Here is a 17,711-nt window from a genome sequence, read left to right as displayed (position 1 = left end):
AGGATTTGATTTCTTAATAGGGAACTTCCTACTAAGCAAAGGAAAAAGCGTTTTGTATACTCAGTAAATAATTTTAACCAAGAGCTCTGTGGTTAGATTTGACTTTTCTTAACATAGGAATTTTGTGCTGTTCATTTGTTAACTTCAACTCTTTCCCCCTAATTTTCTTAGAAAAATTCCTTTTCCAAAGTACCCACCTGCCATGGACGTAATCCTATAAAAAGCTTCTGTTTGGATATTGATTTAGCGGTAGTAACGGTGCGTAAATAAAATAGAAGTTTATTTCTTTCTCCCATAGCAAGCTGAACTGTATAAGAAGCTCTGGACTGGGGGCACATGGGTGGATCAGTCCATGAAGCTTCCGACTCTTGATTTCGGCTCAGGTCATGATCTCAGGGTTGTGAGATGGAGCCCCGGTCAGGCTCCAGGCTGAGTGTACTGAAGCTCTGGACTGATGGGGGGATCCACAATCATGTAGGGCCCAGACTGCTTCTACCTCTTTGGGTTGTCATTCTCAACGTACGGCTTCTACCTCATGCTTCAGCTCCTGCTCTTATGTCCCTATTACAGCTATCAGGAAGTAAGAAAGTAGAGAGCACATTCCTTCCTTTTAATGGTATGAACCTGGAGTTTAAGTGGAAGCATACCACTCCACTCACATTCCATTGACAAGAACTTGTTCAAATAGTCACCGTTAACTAACTACAGGGGAGGCTGGGTAATGGGGCATTTAGTTCGGCAGTCATGTGCCTCTACATAAAATTGTGTGATCATGTAAGAAAGGGAAGGAAACTATTGGAGATGACTAGTAGTCTATGACAAACAGGGGGAAAAGAACTCTTGTTCATAGTTTGATGTGGGAGGAGCAAAAAGTAATGGAACCCAGAGAAACCAAGGTGCTTATAACCTCTCTGATAAAAAAATCATCAGGGAGGCTGATGAGACCTGATTCTTTTCCATAGGGAGTGGAAACTAAAGTGTTTTCCTAAGTTATTATGAAACTATTATCAGATGCTAATGGGGAGGCATAAGAAGTGACTATTTCAAGGCATTGCATTTTATTTCACAAGAAAGAAGAATCAGCCTGTAAGAGTAAGAGTTCTATTCCCACTGGGAATAGAACAGTAGGAGTTCTATCCACACAATGACTGTCAGGGCTGGGTTTGGAGGCAGAGGGAAGAGCCCTCCAGATTTCTAGAGAAGCATCCTCCATACTTTTCCTCACAGCTATCCACTTAGGAAGGACTGAGTTTGAATTTCAAAAACTTGAAGGCACAGAGTTTCAAACAGATGAGTAGTATAGACATATAAAGGAATTATAATTATACAGTTGCTGGCAGAAGCACTCCAACTCTTCAGAGTTCTTTGTCAATTAGCTGACACTCTCCTGCCCAAGGAGAGTGTTGTTAGAAAATGACAGCTAAGTTCTATCACATGGTAATTAGGAACAAGAAAGGAACTCAGTAGCATATAATGGCCTATATGGTAAGCATCTGGGAAAGTAGGCACACAAAGCAACTGCTGACTTCTTGCTGTTGCCCTGAGCTGGGAAGGTCTTCCAACAGTTCAAAAGAGAGGACAATAATATTCAGGCTCTACTATAAACATTGGAATGGATAAAATCGGGTTATTATCCAAGCTCATGATAATGATGATTAATAATAATTATTATAGTCATACTTCTTTAATAATAATATATTTATGCCCCACCTGTGTCTAAAAGGAACCTAAGCCAGCTTACATCAAAAAGCACAGACACAATAAAATATAGTCCATTAGAACTATAATAAAAAAGACATAGCAAAAAAAAAAAGTGGTGAAAGGGGAGAAAGAGAACTGGTACCAGAAAACCCAAGATAAACAAAAGTATAGCAAATAAGAATAAAGCCTGAGGTTCCTGGCAACCAAAGCAAGAAGACATAAATAGGTTGCTCAGTTCTCACTGGTACTAAGAAAAAGCACACCACTTAATAAGGAGACATTTGCTCTAGGAAGATTTGGCTTTGTTGGATTTTATATGAGTCATGGAATATCATAATAGATAAAAGCAATATCCAAGACCGATGCTACTTCTTTTTTGACTGTGTTTTATATCTGCCTCCTTTAAAATCCATATTAAATCCTTGTTCTTAAAGCATTCTTAGGAGTAGGGATATATTTGTATACCGTACATACATATGTGCATATACAATTTTGCATTCTGTGTTTACTACCATTTCAATGGCTGTGTAATACTCCATTAAGTGGCTCACTGATATCATAGTTTCCTTCAATATTGTCTCTTTGTAAGACATTTAGGTTGTTTACAATCTTTCGATACTATGAACAACCCAGGTCATGTTTTTGGGCATATGAGTTTTTTCTTCTTTGGGACTTAGCTATGTCAGAGTATGACTCTTTTTTTTTTTTTTTAAGATTTTATTTATTTATTTGAGAGAGAGACAGTGAGAGAGAACATGAGCGAGGAGAAGGTCAGAGAGAGAAGCAGACTCCCCGTGGAACTGGGAGCCCTATGCGGGACTCGATCCCGGGACTCCTGGATCATGACCTGAGCCGAAGGCAGTCGTCCAACCAACTGAGCCACCCAGGTGTCCCCAGAGTATGACTCTTGATACAGATTTATACACAATTATATGTTTATACCAGAATGAAGGAATTTGGAGCTTCCTTTAAGATGGTTTTGAGTTTACCAAATGCTTTTTGTAATTCACATCCTAACTCAGATATTAGACTCTTCAAATAGAGTTTTCTTATAAGAAAGCCTTATAAACTTGTGTAAAATACTAAAAATTTGGGGGCACCTGGGTGACTCAGTGGATTAAGCCTCTGCCTTTTGCTCAGGTCGTGATCCCAGGGTCCTGGGATCGAGCCCCTCGTTGGGCTCTCTGCTCAGCAGGGAGCCTGGTTCCCTTCCTCTCTCTCTGCCTGCCTCTTTGCCTACTTGTGATCTCTGTCTGTCAAATAAATAAATAAAATCTTAAAAAAAATACTAAACATTTGGCTTGATTTTTGGAAGGAGAGTCAGAGTCCCTGATTAGAAAGATTTGAGTGATAGAGGGCATGGTAATGTATTGCATAGTGGCTAAATTCTTGGTCTTTGGAGTAAGGCAGACCTGAGTTTGAATCCAACTTCTATTTACCTGCTATATGATCTTTGGACAAGTTATTTAATAGCATAAAATGCAGATGGTAGTTCCTACTTTATGAAATTTTTATGGGCTTATTGGATAATGTGTGCAAAGACCAGTGCACAATAAGTGTCAGTGATGTCAATTATTATTATTCAGCAACTGTGAATTCGATCTGAGGCTTAGGTTAAAAAGCATGATATAGTGTATGCAAGAGAACTTGATTTCTGCCCAAGAGAATAAAAATCAGTTACTCTGTGCTGGGTGGTGAAACCAACACCTTGTCTCTGATTCTTCTTCTTCTTCTTTTTTAAAGATTTTTATTTATTTATTTGGCAGAGATCACAGGTAGGCAGAGAGGCAGGCAGGGATGGGGTGGGGTGGGAACAGGCTCCCTGCTGAGCAGAGAGCCCAATGCAGGGCTTGATCCCAAGACCCCAAGATCATGACCTGAGCCAAAGGCAGAAGCTGAACCCACTGAGCCACCCAGGCATCCCTTGACTCTTCTTGACAATGTTCTCATACAGTCATTGTCCAGTGTTTGAAAACTTCCTGCAATGAGGCCCTCACTATATTTAAAAGTTAGTAATGTACTGATACACAGACATTCCATATACTGAGTCAAATTCTGATTCCTTCCTGTTTCCCCTCATTCCCTGGTCTAGTGTTGCTTTTTGAAGTGGAGCAATTCCACTCCTTCACTGGACCTTCAAGGAAGGAACCAAGGAGGCCCCTTGCAGGAGCCCTTCCATGTGATCCTCAGCAGGTAGTCCGCGTTGACATTCTCAGGGATGAAATGGATGTTTGTGAAGTGGTCCATTTCATAATTTGAAAGCGCAAAGTGGTCAGGAAATTCTTCCTTTGGTGGAGTTTACTCCATAATTTGATAATGTTCCTCCTATAACTTCTACTCCTTGGATATAGCTCAGTCCTAGGAACAGAGCAGAATTAGTTTGCTGTGGGAGCAGTTAGATTTGCATTGGAATCCTGGCTCTTGGGCGAGTTTCTTCAGCTATTTGCAACTGGAAAATAGGGATGATAATAATAGACACACACACACACACACACACACACACGGTGCTGTTGTAGAGTTAAATGAAATAGGCACGTCAGGATGTCAGGATGTCAGGCACTTTGCATAGGGCATAAAATAGATGTTCTGAGGTAATAAATGGCTACTCTGGTCTATTATTTCTCCTGATATGGAGAACGATGATGGATACACTGAGTGGATGGATGGAATGGATACATTGAGTCCCTATCAGATTCAGAAACCTCTGAACCAGATGTTCTAATTAGATAAGCTGGTTTTCCATGGTAAGGTCAAATGATTTACCTGAAAGGAAATTAAGAGGGTGGAGTGGGGGAAAGGAGACAGCAGGTAAGATCATTGAGTTGGTTTCAATCTTTTTTCTCCTACAATATGCTGGAGGGATGTGGTCAGCTCCCATGACTGCCAGTGGCTCCATAGGACAATAGACTCAGTGGTTTTCCCTTGGGGTGAGGACGAGGTCCTCTAAGAGGTCTAGGTAGTTTGTAAAAGCTTTCCTATCCCTCCCTATCTCAGAAGGAAGGTTCTGACAGCCTCTTGGGAAAGAAGTTATTTCTTCTTCCTCACTCCCACTCATGAGAATCATGGATACAGGCACTGGGAAACACCCTGCCTTCTTGACAACTCTATCAAAGACAAGTGGGATTATGTAGCAACAGGTCAAGGCAGTGGTTCTAGTATGGTCCCAGAACCAGTAACAGCAACATTACATGGGAATGTATTGGAAATGAAAATTATTGAGTTCCATCCTATAGCAGACTGTGTTTTAATAAGCCTTCCAAGTAATTCTGATACATGCTGCAGTCACCATAACATATTATGATGGGGAGAGACATAAGAGACATAAGATTTCACATAATCTAGCAATACTGGACTTTTTCTGCCCTGCTTCTGGGTTCAGATTGCAGTAACCTCCCAGCCTGATACTCATCTGATGTTCTGGATGGTTAGCATATTAGGAAGATTGAGCTGTGCTATCAACATTTCTACCATCATGTTGTGTAAGAGTTACTGACCAACTGTACTTGCTCCCTAGGGCAGCTAAGGACTAGCTTTGTTTCTCTTACCCAAGACTATTAATTTATTATTCTCTTTGGACTGAGGAACATTCCAGCCTCCTTCCAACAACTATTAAATAGGAATTATTCTTGACTATTTTAGTGACTTTGCTGCCAGGTGTCAAATATGGAGTCATAATACTTTATTTTCTTTGAAAACTATTAATTTGTTTCATTCTACTCCTTTTGTGGTTCCCCCACCACACTTTTGGTTTAGCCCAACAAACACTTATTGAGGAAAATATTAAATACCGGGCACTTTGCTAAATGAATGAAACGTAGTCCTTGTCTCCTGAGGAGCATATGATGGGGTGACTTGAACTAATTGTTAAGCACTCACTGTGTTCAATGCATTCTAAAGACATCATCTTTCATCTTTATAATATTACAAGAAAGATATTGTGTTCCCCCATTTAGTAATGAGGAATCTGAGGCTCAGAGCCCAAGACTATACTGTAAGTGACAGAGCTAGAATTTGAACATAGGTCAGTCTGGCTCCTAGGCTCATGCTCATTCGACAACAATGAATTCATTCTGAGTGTATAAATGAGCAGGACAGGTCAGAATACTATTACATTTTCTCTTTTGTATAATTAAATTTTAAATGTTAAGATGTACTAAAAAAAAAAAGTTCATTCTGGGGACATCTGGGGGGCTCAGTGGGTTAAGCCTCTGCCTTCGACTCAGGTCATGATCTCAGGATCCTGGGATCAAGCCCTGCATCGGGCTCTCTGCTCAGCAGGGAGCCTGCTTCCCTACCTCTCTCTGCCTGCCTCTCTGCCTACTTGTGATCTCTCTCTCTGTCAAACAAATAAAATAAAAAATCTTAAAAAAAAAAGTTCATTCTGGGACATCTTTCTCAATAGGTGGTGTTTTTTTTTTAAATATTTTATTTATTTATTTGACAGATAGAGATTACAAGTAGGCAGAGAGGCAGGCAGAGTGGCGGGGGGGTGGGGGGAAGCAAGTTCCCCGCTGAGCAGAGAGCCCATGTGATGCAGAGGCTTGGGGCTTGATCCCAGGACCCTGGGATCATGACCCGAGCCGAGCCGAAGGCAGAGGTTTTAACCCACTGAGCCACCAGACGCCCCTCAATACCAATGACCCAGCAAGGTGTTTCACATGTTAGACTTTGAGTAATGTTTGCTTAATGAATATAAAATGTGTCTTTAGAATAATCAGGTTGGTAGACTGTAATATGTTCTACCAAGTGTCTATCTGGGGTATGAGATATAATAATTTGAATTTCAGAGAGGTGGGGGTGTGGCTAAGCATCCCTCATCTCCTAAGACAAGTACAAAATTTGCTGAAATAAGAATTAACAGGGAAGAGAAGGTATCTGGGTAGAGAAGGTATTGAATAGGTAGTACACAAGGCATAAACCATAATTTACAAAGTTTTATTTTTTTTTTTAGAAGATTTTATTTATTTATTTGACAGAGAAAGATCACAAGTAGGCAGAGAGGCAGGCGGGGTGGGGGGGGGGGAATTAGGCCCCCCACTGAGCAGAGAGTCCAATGCGGGACTCAATCCCAGGACCTTGAGATCATGACCTGAGCCGAAGGCAGCGGCTTAACCCACTGAGCCACCCAGGTGCCCCAATTTACAAAGTTTTAAAATGGTTTCTTGGTCTTTTCTGTTTACATGTACTTCAATTAAAAAGTTACAAAGAATACTGAATTTCTGAGTGTCAGTGGGCATTTGACCAGGTGAAATCATTTCTCTCAAAAGACATAGTATTTACTACTTGGGTAATAATCAGAGATGTTATGCTTCCATAATGGTTGACAACCAGTTCAGAGCAAGTTCATTCTGAGTATAATTTACAACTGGAGAAATGAAAGAGAAAAAGTTACAGCAAGGAGTACCACCTAGTGGCCATCAAGAAGCTGCAACAATTTAATCAGGCTTTGGCATTAGGAAAAATTCAGCACACCGACCATCCTTCTAACTCTGTTGTGCGCTCTCAGCAGACAGAAGCTTGACTTCCAAACCATTTTCTAGATCTGGAAAAGTTGAGTGAGAGTCCTCCAGATACTATGCACAGGTAATCACAGATTTTAGTCAGAGAGAATTAAAGTTGTTTCTTGGACTTAATAGAGTGGAATGGGGAAATGTGAAATCATAATGCTTCCTTCGCTGATTTCCCCCTGGAAAAGTGTGATATTGCTTGTGCCCAATCCATGACCACTCATCAGTCCCTCTTTCCTACAAGACTATAGATGAGCTCCAGGAGAGGTAGGAACAAATGCGACTCAAAATTTGAAAAGGAAAATTTTCTTAAACGATTTTATTTATTAGAGAGAATATACGTATGAGAGAGAGAGAGAGAGTGTGTGTGTGTGTGTGTGTGTGTGTGTGGCAGAGAGAGAGAGAGAGAGAGAGAGCAGGGGCAGGGGGAGAGGAAGAAACAGACTTCCCACTGAGCAGGGAGCCCAACATGGAACTCTATCCCCGGACCCTGGGATCATGACCTGAGGCGAAGGCAGATGCTTAACCAACTGAGCTACCCAGGCACCCCTGAAAAGGAAAATTCCTAAAGAGAATTGCTCACAAGAGACTGACAAATCCTATTTTAATTTTTTTATGTAATTCTAGACTTACAGAAAAGTTGCAGGAATAATACAAATAATTCTTATATATATTTCCCAAATACATACATTTTACCATGCTTACATTTCTTTTATTGCTCTCTTTCTCTCTTTCTCTCTCTTCACATACACACACACACACACACGCATGCACACACACAATCTGAGAATAAATTACAGATGTGATGCCCTGTTGTTTCTAAATACTTTAATGTGTAACTCTAAAAATAAGGACATTCTCTTACTAAAGTCAGGAAATTATCATTGATTCAGTATTATCATCTAATGAACAGACCTTATAATTTCATCAATTATTCTACTAATAGACTTTATAGTAAAAGAAAAAAATTTTTGCCCAGGATTTAATCCTAACTAAATGCACATATTACACTTAGTTTTTATGTTTCTTCAGTATTTTTAAATCTAGAACAATTCTTTAGTATTTCTTTATCTTGCAGGACTTGGCTAAGAAATTAAGCAACAATATCATATACTAACAAATTTTAAACTATAGAAACAACAAAAATCTATGAGTTCATGCTGATACATATAAATGACTAACTAAATGAGGAAGAAGGGAAAGTTCTTCCTTTTTTTTTTTTTGAAAGTTTTTTTTAAAGATTCTAACTAACAAATGCAGAAGGAATGATGTAATGGAATGAGAAAAATCACAACTTGACAACCATGGTAGTAATAATCAGGCAAAAGTCATTAATGGATATTAAAACTAGTAGGTAAAAGATTGATGAGTAATAGGATATTTACACAATTTCAAAGTATTTCCCCACAAAATACATACTAATTACAAAGAGAAAAATAATTTTACATTGGAGAAAGCTGGAAGACACTGCCTTAACAAGGGATGAAATTTAACATCACTAGTAATGATACAGTTAGATGATGTGTACCTTGTGATAGGAAGCTCTGAGAAGGACAAACATCACTTTTTGGGTATTCTTTGCCAAATGTATAGCCTGATTTTAAACACAAGAAAACATCAAGCAAATCTAAATTGGGGAATAGTCTATAAAAGAAATGGCTTATATTCTTCAAATACAGAATTTTAACTGAGAAAACTAATAGCTTCCCTTGACAGCCCAACTTTAGACTGGATGTATGGGTTACGGTGGATAAGGAAGATTCAGTTCTTCAGGGCAAAAGTCAGGTCGTTCTTTGATCTGGGGATGCTTTGAGTCCTTCCATCAGGAGACAACTGTGCCCATCAGGATGCCCTGGAGCCAGAGGAGTTATGCCTTTCACCCTATTCCCATTGCTATGGAGTCACTGACTCCAAGATCCAGGAGACCACATCTCCATTGTAAGGTGTTTGGCCAGGACCTTGGAGTACTTTAGAATTCACAGGTACTTTCCCAAGGGCATAGATATAGAACAAATGAAAGGAAGCACTACCTGGTGCAGAAGATGGAAATATCTTGGTTCTGGGCAATAAGAACTAGGACTAGGAATTTAAACTGCTTAAGAAGAGAAAAATTAATTTTCAGAATGACAATATGAAGAGACAATTTCTGAGTGGAGTTCAGTCTTTCTGAGGTAAGTTGAGAGTAGAGGAGGAGACCTTGTAGTCTACCATATTCCCTGGATTCCCCAATGCCCTATTAGCCTTCCCAACCAAATCTAGGGGTGGGTAGGTCCAATGGGGTCCCAACTAGGTAGGCATCTCTGGCCCCAAGGCAAATGGGCTTTCCTGTCTCCTCTGGAGAATGGATATGGGAAGCAGTGAGCAGGACACAGTCTCTTGGGTTGGTTTCTAGTGACCTATGGAATGACAAGCTCCAGTGCCTATTATTATACCAAAGTGATGTCCGAGCTCTTCTTACATACCCCGTCAGACACCGGAGTCTCCTTCCAAGCCATCAGCAGCATGGCGGACTTCTGGGACGTGAGTATGAGATCACCTCTACCTCTCTCCTCTCCTTTTCAATGGCCTGAAGCATAAAGTCACAGGCCAGGCCTCAGGAATGTCAGACAGTAGACCAGGCCATATCCAGATACCAGATCATTCTGGGACAAGGCTAAGTCAAAGGGTCAAGCAAGAATCAATGGGTCAGACTAGAGCTTAGGTGAAGGTAGATGAGAGACTGGGATGATGGTTAGGAAGTCAAGCCAGTAGTTAAATTAGTATTGAGAGTCAGAGGTAAGGCTGAACTTAAAAATGCATTTTGAATAAAGGATAGCACCACATCAGGTCAAGAACTGGTCAAGGTTCACAGGTCAGCTGAGGAGTCCAACAGAAGCAGATTAGAGACAAGCTGGAAAGTCAAGGAGTGAAAGCAAATGTCATTCCAAGAATAAAGTTCAGGATGAGGCAGGGTCAAGCTCAACCCAGCTTGTGGTCTAGTTTGCCCAGGGCCCACTACTGGACAGTTTGTATTGGACCAAATGGTACAACAACCAGAGCCTGGGCCATGGCTCCCACTCCTTCATCTACTATGAGAACCTGCTGCTGGGGGTTCCAAGGCTACGGCAGCTGAGGGTCCGCAATGACTCCTGTGTGGTCCATGAGGACTTCCGTGAGGAGATTTTGAGCTGCTACGACGTCTACTCTCCAGACAAGGAAGAGCGTCTCCCCTTTGGGCCTCTCAATGGCACAGCGTGAGTGAGTCCCCCTACCAATGTTGCTGGGCTTGCTTCTCTGAGCCACCATCCTGAGGTTTAGGAACCATTTCCACTTAGTGTTAAAGAGCCTTAGGGGAGTGGAGGGTGGGGAGCATCTCTCTAGAGTCCCATCTGTGACTGTTTGGAGATCTTTGTTTTGGTTACTCAGGAACAGAGAAGGTACATTAGCAAACAGACCCATAGCTGCTAGACTCCTTTCCACACACAGATAGCAGTCTCATTTGCCATACTCTGGAGGCAGTCCTGCCAGAGAAAGCATCCTTTCTTGCCCAGATGTTCTTAGAGGTATAGAGCATGGATGAAACACTGATGTTGCCACTTAAGTCATTACTGCAAAATCTGACCCTTGGACCTGATAGGGGAAGCAGCAAGAGGTTGAAGATGGATAAAGAATTATGAAAGAAGGGGGAAAAGGATGGGTAAGATATGGAAGAAGGATAAGGATGGAAGTGCTCTGGGAGGAAATTTGTGGACAGAACAAGAATCATGGGGCAAAGCAGCCAGGTGCACAACCACGAGAGCAGAAAGGGTCTTTTTTGGGTTATATGAGCCAGGTGTTTCCCTAGTGTGGACTACTCAGTCTGGGATCAAAAGTAGGGCATGGGTTTGTCATCTATAGTTTTGGGGGACATGATGAGAAATCAGGAGATTTATATTTGAGTTTCAGTTCAGCCACCAACTAGCTGGATTATCTCAGACATCTCTGAGTATTAGGTTCCTCATCTTCAAATGTGGATATTATTTACCCTCCTTTCTCACATAGTTGTTAGTATCAAGCAAGATAATATATGTGAAATGTATATATAATATATATGAAACTGTGAAGTCCAGGTGATCATAAAGTGTTGCCTTGCCTTGGGAGATCAGCTTTTGGACTGGCTCAGACCTCTCTGCTCAGATGGCATCTTCTATGACAGGTGGACATACCATTCACAGGATGAGCTGGGGGGCTCTTCTCACTGGGGCCGGTTGACAAGCTACAGTGGAGGTGGCTACTATCTGGACCTTCCAGGATCTCGGCAGGCCTGTGCAGAGGCACTCCAGGACCTTCAGGAGGGCCTATGGCTAGACAGGGGCACTCGGGTGGTCTTCATCGACTTCTCAGTCTACAATGCTAATATAAATCTTTTCTGTGTTTTGAGGTGGGTCCCCTTTCCCTATTTTCTCTCCATCCATGGTTCCTGGTTCCTTTCTATGCTTGAGCCCCCTCCTTAAACCCTATAGTGGAGGTGTGGAGGAGAGGGGATGGGAAGAACTATCCCAGTCCAGGCTTCACCGGGGATCTTCCTCTCTTCCAACAGACTGGTGGTAGAATTTCCAGCTACAGGAGGTGCCATCCCATCCTGGCAAATTCGCACAGTTAAGCTGATCCGCTATGTCAGCACCTGGGACTTCTTTATCATTGGCTGTGAAGTCATCTTCTGCATCTTCATCTTCTACTATGTAGTTGAGGAGATCCTGGAGCTCCATATCCACCGGCTTCGTTACCTCAGCAGCATCTGGAACATTCTGGACCTGGTGGTTATCTTGGTGAGGGATAGATATCTTATACTTGGGATATATTAGAAGGAGGAAGGGGCTCTATGCTGTTGGGGTCTCCAAGTTCTTCCTTTTGGAGTGTCAAGTTTTCTTTATGACTTCTGGTCAAGTCACTGTGTTAAAGCTCCCAAAGCCAGAGGCTGATGATGTTCCCCTGGCTCAGCTCCTGGGAAAACCCTGTCTCCCAAATGCCCTCTCCCTCTGACCTGTGATCAAGCTGACCTGTGAAACTTTTCTTTATGTACTTGTTATTTTGTTCCTCTTCTGTCTTTTGCCTTTATGACCTGTCCCTCTGGAACCCCTATGTTCTCTCTTCTCTTCTATTGAAATATTCTGCCTCTTCTCTTCCTCTTCCTCCTATGAACAGGACATATTAATTTCTTGACCAATGCTAAGAAGTGGCTGGAGAAATAAAATTACTTGGCTCCAATTCTCTGTGATCCTTTATAACCTACATATTTACTACTGGCTCCATAGCCTTCTCCTTGGAATTAGGACATTCCCCTATCACCCTATTCAGTTCCATTTGAACCTGAAATAGTCAACAACTTGGAAGGGAAGGATTTTTTTTTTCCCACTTGACTTACTTACCCCAGATCCCCTAGGACCTTATCATTGAACTTCCCTTGAAATCCCGACTTCTCTGACACCTCTGACCTCTGTGATGACAGCTATCCATTGTGGCTGTGGGCTTCCACATATTCCGAACCCTTGAGGTGAATCGGCTGATGGGGAAGCTCCTGCAGCAGCCAAACATGTACGCTGACTTTGAGTTCCTCGCCTTCTGGCAGACACAATACAACAACATGAATGCTGTGAACCTCTTCTTTGCCTGGATCAAGGTACGTTGGGATCCCTCACCCCCAGCAACACCTCAGGGCACTCATTTTTCCTCCCTCGGTACTTGTCTCATTTTCCTGGTCTGGTTTGGCAACTCTGGTGACCTCCATAGGTCCCTGGAGTGGACTATTCAAAGCTTTTCTCTCTTTTTCCTTAACTGCTTGGTTCAACATGGCCCTTCCAGATATTCAAGTACATCAGCTTCAACAAAACCATGACGCAGCTCTCCTCCACGCTGGCCCGCTGTGCCAAGGACATCCTGGGCTTTGCTGTCATGTTCTTCATTGTTTTCTTCGCCTATGCCCAACTCGGCTACCTGCTTTTTGGAACCCAAGTGGAAAACTTTAGTACTTTCATCAAGTGCATGTGTGTGTCTTGACCCCTTCACTCCTCCCTGGCCCCTCACCCTCTGGCTCTGTGAGTGTGTGTATCCTTGGGGAAGCTGGTGTATGTGTGCAGGCATGTCTGTGGTTAAAGCATCTGTGTGAGGATCTCCAGAAGCTCTGGTGTGTGTGCTCAAGTATGTCTGCACCCCATTCTGTCTTTATCAGCTTGGAAGTGCAATGAGAGATCTGTCTGAGTTCACCAAAGAGCAACAATTAGGAAAGTGGCTTGGGGGTATGAATAGGGGTCAGGGTTATGATTAGGCTCTGGGTGAAGCCCAGAATCTTGTCTCTCAGTTTCACTCAGTTCCGGATCATCCTTGGGGACTTTGACTACAATGCTATTGACAATGCCAACCGCATCCTGGGACCTGCCTACTTTGTCACCTATGTCTTCTTTGTCTTCTTCGTGCTCCTGGTGAGGGTCCCTCTGAGAGGTGGGGAATTGGGAGCCTGAGGGGTGGAGACATAAAGGACCTGAGGGTGAGGTTTTGCCCCCGACCAGGTTCTTTACCCAGGTTTAAGATGGGCATCTCAAATCATGGGTGGAGAATGAGGTGGGGGAGCTCTGGGTCTCCTGAAAGCTGGCTAATGTGCTCAATTTTGCTAGCACAGCCAGGCAATTTGCAGAGTATCAGGGAACATGCAGGCTCCCTCAGTAAAGTGAAACCTCTATTCTTCAAGGATAGAAAGGGAGAGAAACGTGCCCCATGAATAGAAGTGGTTGAACTTAGAAGCTTCTATATCTATTCTCTCCTTCCTCTAGGACTAACTGGCTATTTCTATCACCGTTGCTTTATACTATCTCTTTCTCTCTGTCAACTAGGAAAGATCTGGGTTTAATATTTATTAACAAAGCCAGTAGGTTTCTTTATTTGATCATGGTTAGGGATAGATGGGTTAGATTTGGGTTAGATGGTAAAGATTGCAAAACTGTACTCTTAGTGAATAGTTGGCCCTTATATGGAGGTGAACTCTTGCATATGGTGGGGTACTGTTGTAGTCAGGTTGTTGCAAAGCAACTGAGTGAGGAGAGCAGGTGGATGAGGGAGCTTGATCCATCCCTAACAGGATTGTGCTGAACAGGGATCTTGGGGCCCTGAGATGTAGGGGTTAGTGGGCTGCAGAGCTCCAAATGAAAGCAGATCCAGGTCCCCTCTTTATCTCCAGAATATGTTCCTGGCCATCATAAATGACACATATTCAGAGGTCAAGGAAGAGTTGGCTGGACAGAAGGATGAGCTGCAACTTTCTGACCTCCTGAAACAGGTAACCACTCAGTATCCTTGAGCCACACATCTGAGTCAAAGTCAAGGTCCAAGGCTCTGTGTCCTGGTCTGTTTCTGACTGGCATAGGACCCTGTGCCCACCCTTGTGTGGTTTTGACTTATCCCTGGAAGCTTGGCATCCTGTGGGTAGGGAAGGGGGCAGGAGATGATGAGAAGGCTATGGGAACTGGTACCTGTCTCCTTTTCCCTTACAGGGCTACAACAAGACCCTACTGAGGCTGCGTTTGAGGAAAGAGCGGGTTTCAGATGTACAGAAGGTCCTGCAGGGTGGGGAGCAGGAGATCCAGTTTGAGGATTTCACCAACACCCTGAGGGAGTGAGCAACCAGAGATCCAACCTTCTCTGATATTGTTCTATAAGTCCTTGGCCCTCAAACATATACCCTTTGCCTAAAAACCTTGGATATTGGCCAATGGGCCTACAACCTTGGCTTATGGCATTTAATTTTGGCCTATAGATCTCTGATTCTGACCTTCAGAATTGTGCCCTTGGTTTAAAGTTCTCTGACCATATTCTAGAACATTCTGGACCCCACTAAACATTGCTTAGGACTAACATAATAATATAATTTCTTCATCATTACATTACATTTCTCACTCCCACAAAACTCGTTGGTTCTGTGCTCCCCAACAAATACTGGCCTATTCTCCTAGCCTTCCTGTTTCCCAGGTAAACATAGGAACAAACACTGAACAAATATATTGTAAGCACCAGTTGTGAGCCAGGCAGTGAGTAGGGCACACTATAAATTAGACAAAATCTTTGTTCTCCAGGAGCTCATACACCTGTAAGCAAATAAACTGAATCACAGAACAAGTTCAACAAAAAAAAATGATTAGAAGAGAGCGAGCCCAAACTAAAGAGAGTTTTCAATTCTATTTTTGAGCTTAAGGGAAGGCTTCCTGGAAGAGGTGATGTATGAATACCTACAGGAGGATGAATAGCCTACAAGTAGACAAGCAGGGGAAGTCCATTCCAAGAGATGAAAACATATACAAAGGCATGGAGGTGTTAAGTTGAACAACATGTATAGGAATAATAAGCAGCTAAGCAATGCTATGTATCAAGTAAAAGTGGGGGATAGAAGGAGAGGAGACCAGTGGAATAAACAAGGGCTACATTGGAAAGACCTTGAATACCACCATTCTGTCCAAAGAATAGGGTGCTCAGTAGGGATTTTAAGAAGAGAAGGGGTGTATTTAAACCTGTACTTTAGAATGACTATTTACTATAGTTGCATTATAGAGGATGGATTTCAGGGGAAGAGGGTAAAGGGGAAACCTTTTACCCAGGCACGCAGAGCATGAAATCACTGAGCTCACAGCCGCCTTCACCACGTTTGATCAAGATGGGAATCACATTCTTGGCAAGAAAGAGCAAGAACAAATGCAACAGGACCTGGAGGACAAGAGGATGGCAGTTGGGGGCATGGGTTATTTAGGGGCAGAGATTTTTCAATAATTCCTATAGAACATTAGGAGGGCCTGAACCTTGTCAGCAAGACTAAGAGAAGGAAGACATTGATTAAAACAATTTTGGGGGAGTAAAATTGCCAGACCTTGGAGATCCTGGCTTTCCCACATGGTCCCATTCTTCCCCAGAAAGCAAGAGTCAGTGAGTCTGGAAAAAAAGGGGGAGTCAGTAATTGAGAGATCACAGCCACAGCAGGTCAGAAGTCATTTCATCATACTGTTTTCCTCAGACTCGGTCACGCAGAGCATGAAATCACTGAGCTCACAGCCGCCTTCACCAGGTTTGATCAAGATGGGAATCACATCCTGGACAAGAAAGAGCAAGAACAAATGCAACAGGGCCTGGAGGACAAGAGGGTGAGCCCAGTTGGTCGGTGGAGAGGCAGTGAAAGAAAACCACTCACTCTCCCCTCCCTGCCAACACACCCAGAAAACAAATCCGAACTGAAAACCCTTCAATAAAGAACTCTCTAGAACAGTGGTTCTCAAACTGTTGCACATTACAATACCCTGGTGGGATGGGGGTGGGGATTCAAATAATCCTCATACTCAGGTCACATACCCTAGACAGAATCTCTGGGGGGAGACCAAACATCAGTACTTAAAATATTCCCCTGCTGATTCTAATGCATAGCCAAGGTTGAAAACCACTGCTCTAAAATACAGTCTTGGGAAATGATCAGTCACCCGAGAATCCCTGATAATTCTTTATGAAGAGTTGCCTTCTCCTTGGGACTTTCAAACTCGGGCCCTTAGCTGCCCCTGCTGTGCCTGCTTCATCCCTATCCAGTGTAGACCCAAAAATCAAGGGCAGGAGGAAAAGTGGCAGAAATTCTAGTACTATTCTTCTTTTCCCAAACGGAGTTGGCTTCTAGTGAGGGTCTCCTTAATCAAGACTTCCAAAAGCTCAAGTTTTGTTTCTTGGCAGGTGATTCCCTCCCAGAGGTTGGGCCAGCTTTGTGTCTAGCACCACCATACTGATCTTTTTATCTCTAGAGTTTGAAAGGGAAAGGGAATAGCATGAACTAAAGCCCAAGGGCTTGGTCTTGGGAGCCCATGAAAGCAGGTGATGAAATAGGAGCTGATTACTTCCCAGGTCATCTCCTCTCTGACTTCCTGAATAGGTGGCCCTCAACGCTGAGATTGAGAACCTGGGCCGGTCCATTGCTAGTAGCCCACCAGGCGAGTCAGGTCCAGAGGCTACCAGAGCAGGTGGCTGGGTTTCAGGAGAAGAATTCTACAGGTATGTGTAACCAATGGTCCAGGGCTGAGTGTGTTTGTAATATCCTACCCTGAGCTTTTTTTCTCAGCTTTCTAATTTTCTGTGCTAACCCAGGGAGAACTTCTACTCCTCTTTAATTCTCCCTACAAGGTTGGGCCTTACCTTCTTTGCACCCATCCAGACACAGATCATAATGGCTCCCCTGCCCCTATAGGCACTTAGTCCCACAGATGCCTATTTCTGCTCCCTCGGTCTCTCTCAAATCCTGCAGACTCACAAGGAGAGTTCTTCAGTTGGAGACTGTTCTGGAAGGAGTCATATGCCGGGTGGATGCTGTGGGCTCAAAATTAAAGATGCTGGAGAGGAGGGGGCAGCTAGCTTCCTCCCCAGGCACGGTGAGTGGCCCTTCACCTGGTTCTTCTTGGTGCCCCACATTTGAACTCTACCATTTTTCTACTCAGCAGGTAGAGGCAAAACATTTTTTTTCCATTTTATTTTATT

At 43.0% G+C, this 17,711-nt stretch overlaps 1 protein-coding gene across 1 annotated transcript in view; it reads left to right on the top strand.

Moving 5' to 3' along the window:
• PKD2L1 (polycystin 2 like 1, transient receptor potential cation channel) overlaps window positions 1-17,711 on the top strand; it is a gene marked incomplete at its 3' end in the record, with an annotated part of 30,031 nt that overhangs the window by 11,830 nt on the left and 490 nt on the right. Inside the window, exons 3-14 of the mRNA XM_082720006.1 lie at window positions 9,601-9,728; window positions 10,188-10,441; window positions 11,383-11,607; window positions 11,767-11,995; window positions 12,676-12,846; window positions 13,029-13,210; window positions 13,525-13,645; window positions 14,398-14,496; window positions 14,711-14,832; window positions 16,219-16,345; window positions 17,113-17,231; window positions 17,482-17,605. Coding sequence (XP_082576132.1) covers window positions 9,601-9,728; window positions 10,188-10,441; window positions 11,383-11,607; window positions 11,767-11,995; window positions 12,676-12,846; window positions 13,029-13,210; window positions 13,525-13,645; window positions 14,398-14,496; window positions 14,711-14,832; window positions 16,219-16,345; window positions 17,113-17,231; window positions 17,482-17,605 — 1,901 coding nt within the window. The remainder of the gene's footprint in view (window positions 1-9,600; window positions 9,729-10,187; window positions 10,442-11,382; window positions 11,608-11,766; window positions 11,996-12,675; window positions 12,847-13,028; window positions 13,211-13,524; window positions 13,646-14,397; window positions 14,497-14,710; window positions 14,833-16,218; window positions 16,346-17,112; window positions 17,232-17,481; window positions 17,606-17,711) is intronic.

The sequence above is a fragment of the Mustela nivalis genome, assembly GCF_964662115.1.
Source record: "Mustela nivalis genome assembly, chromosome: 2".
Taxonomy (NCBI): domain Eukaryota; kingdom Metazoa; phylum Chordata; class Mammalia; order Carnivora; family Mustelidae; genus Mustela; species Mustela nivalis.
Note: the sequence above shows the minus strand (reverse complement) of the source record. Positions and strands in the feature narration are given on the sequence as shown.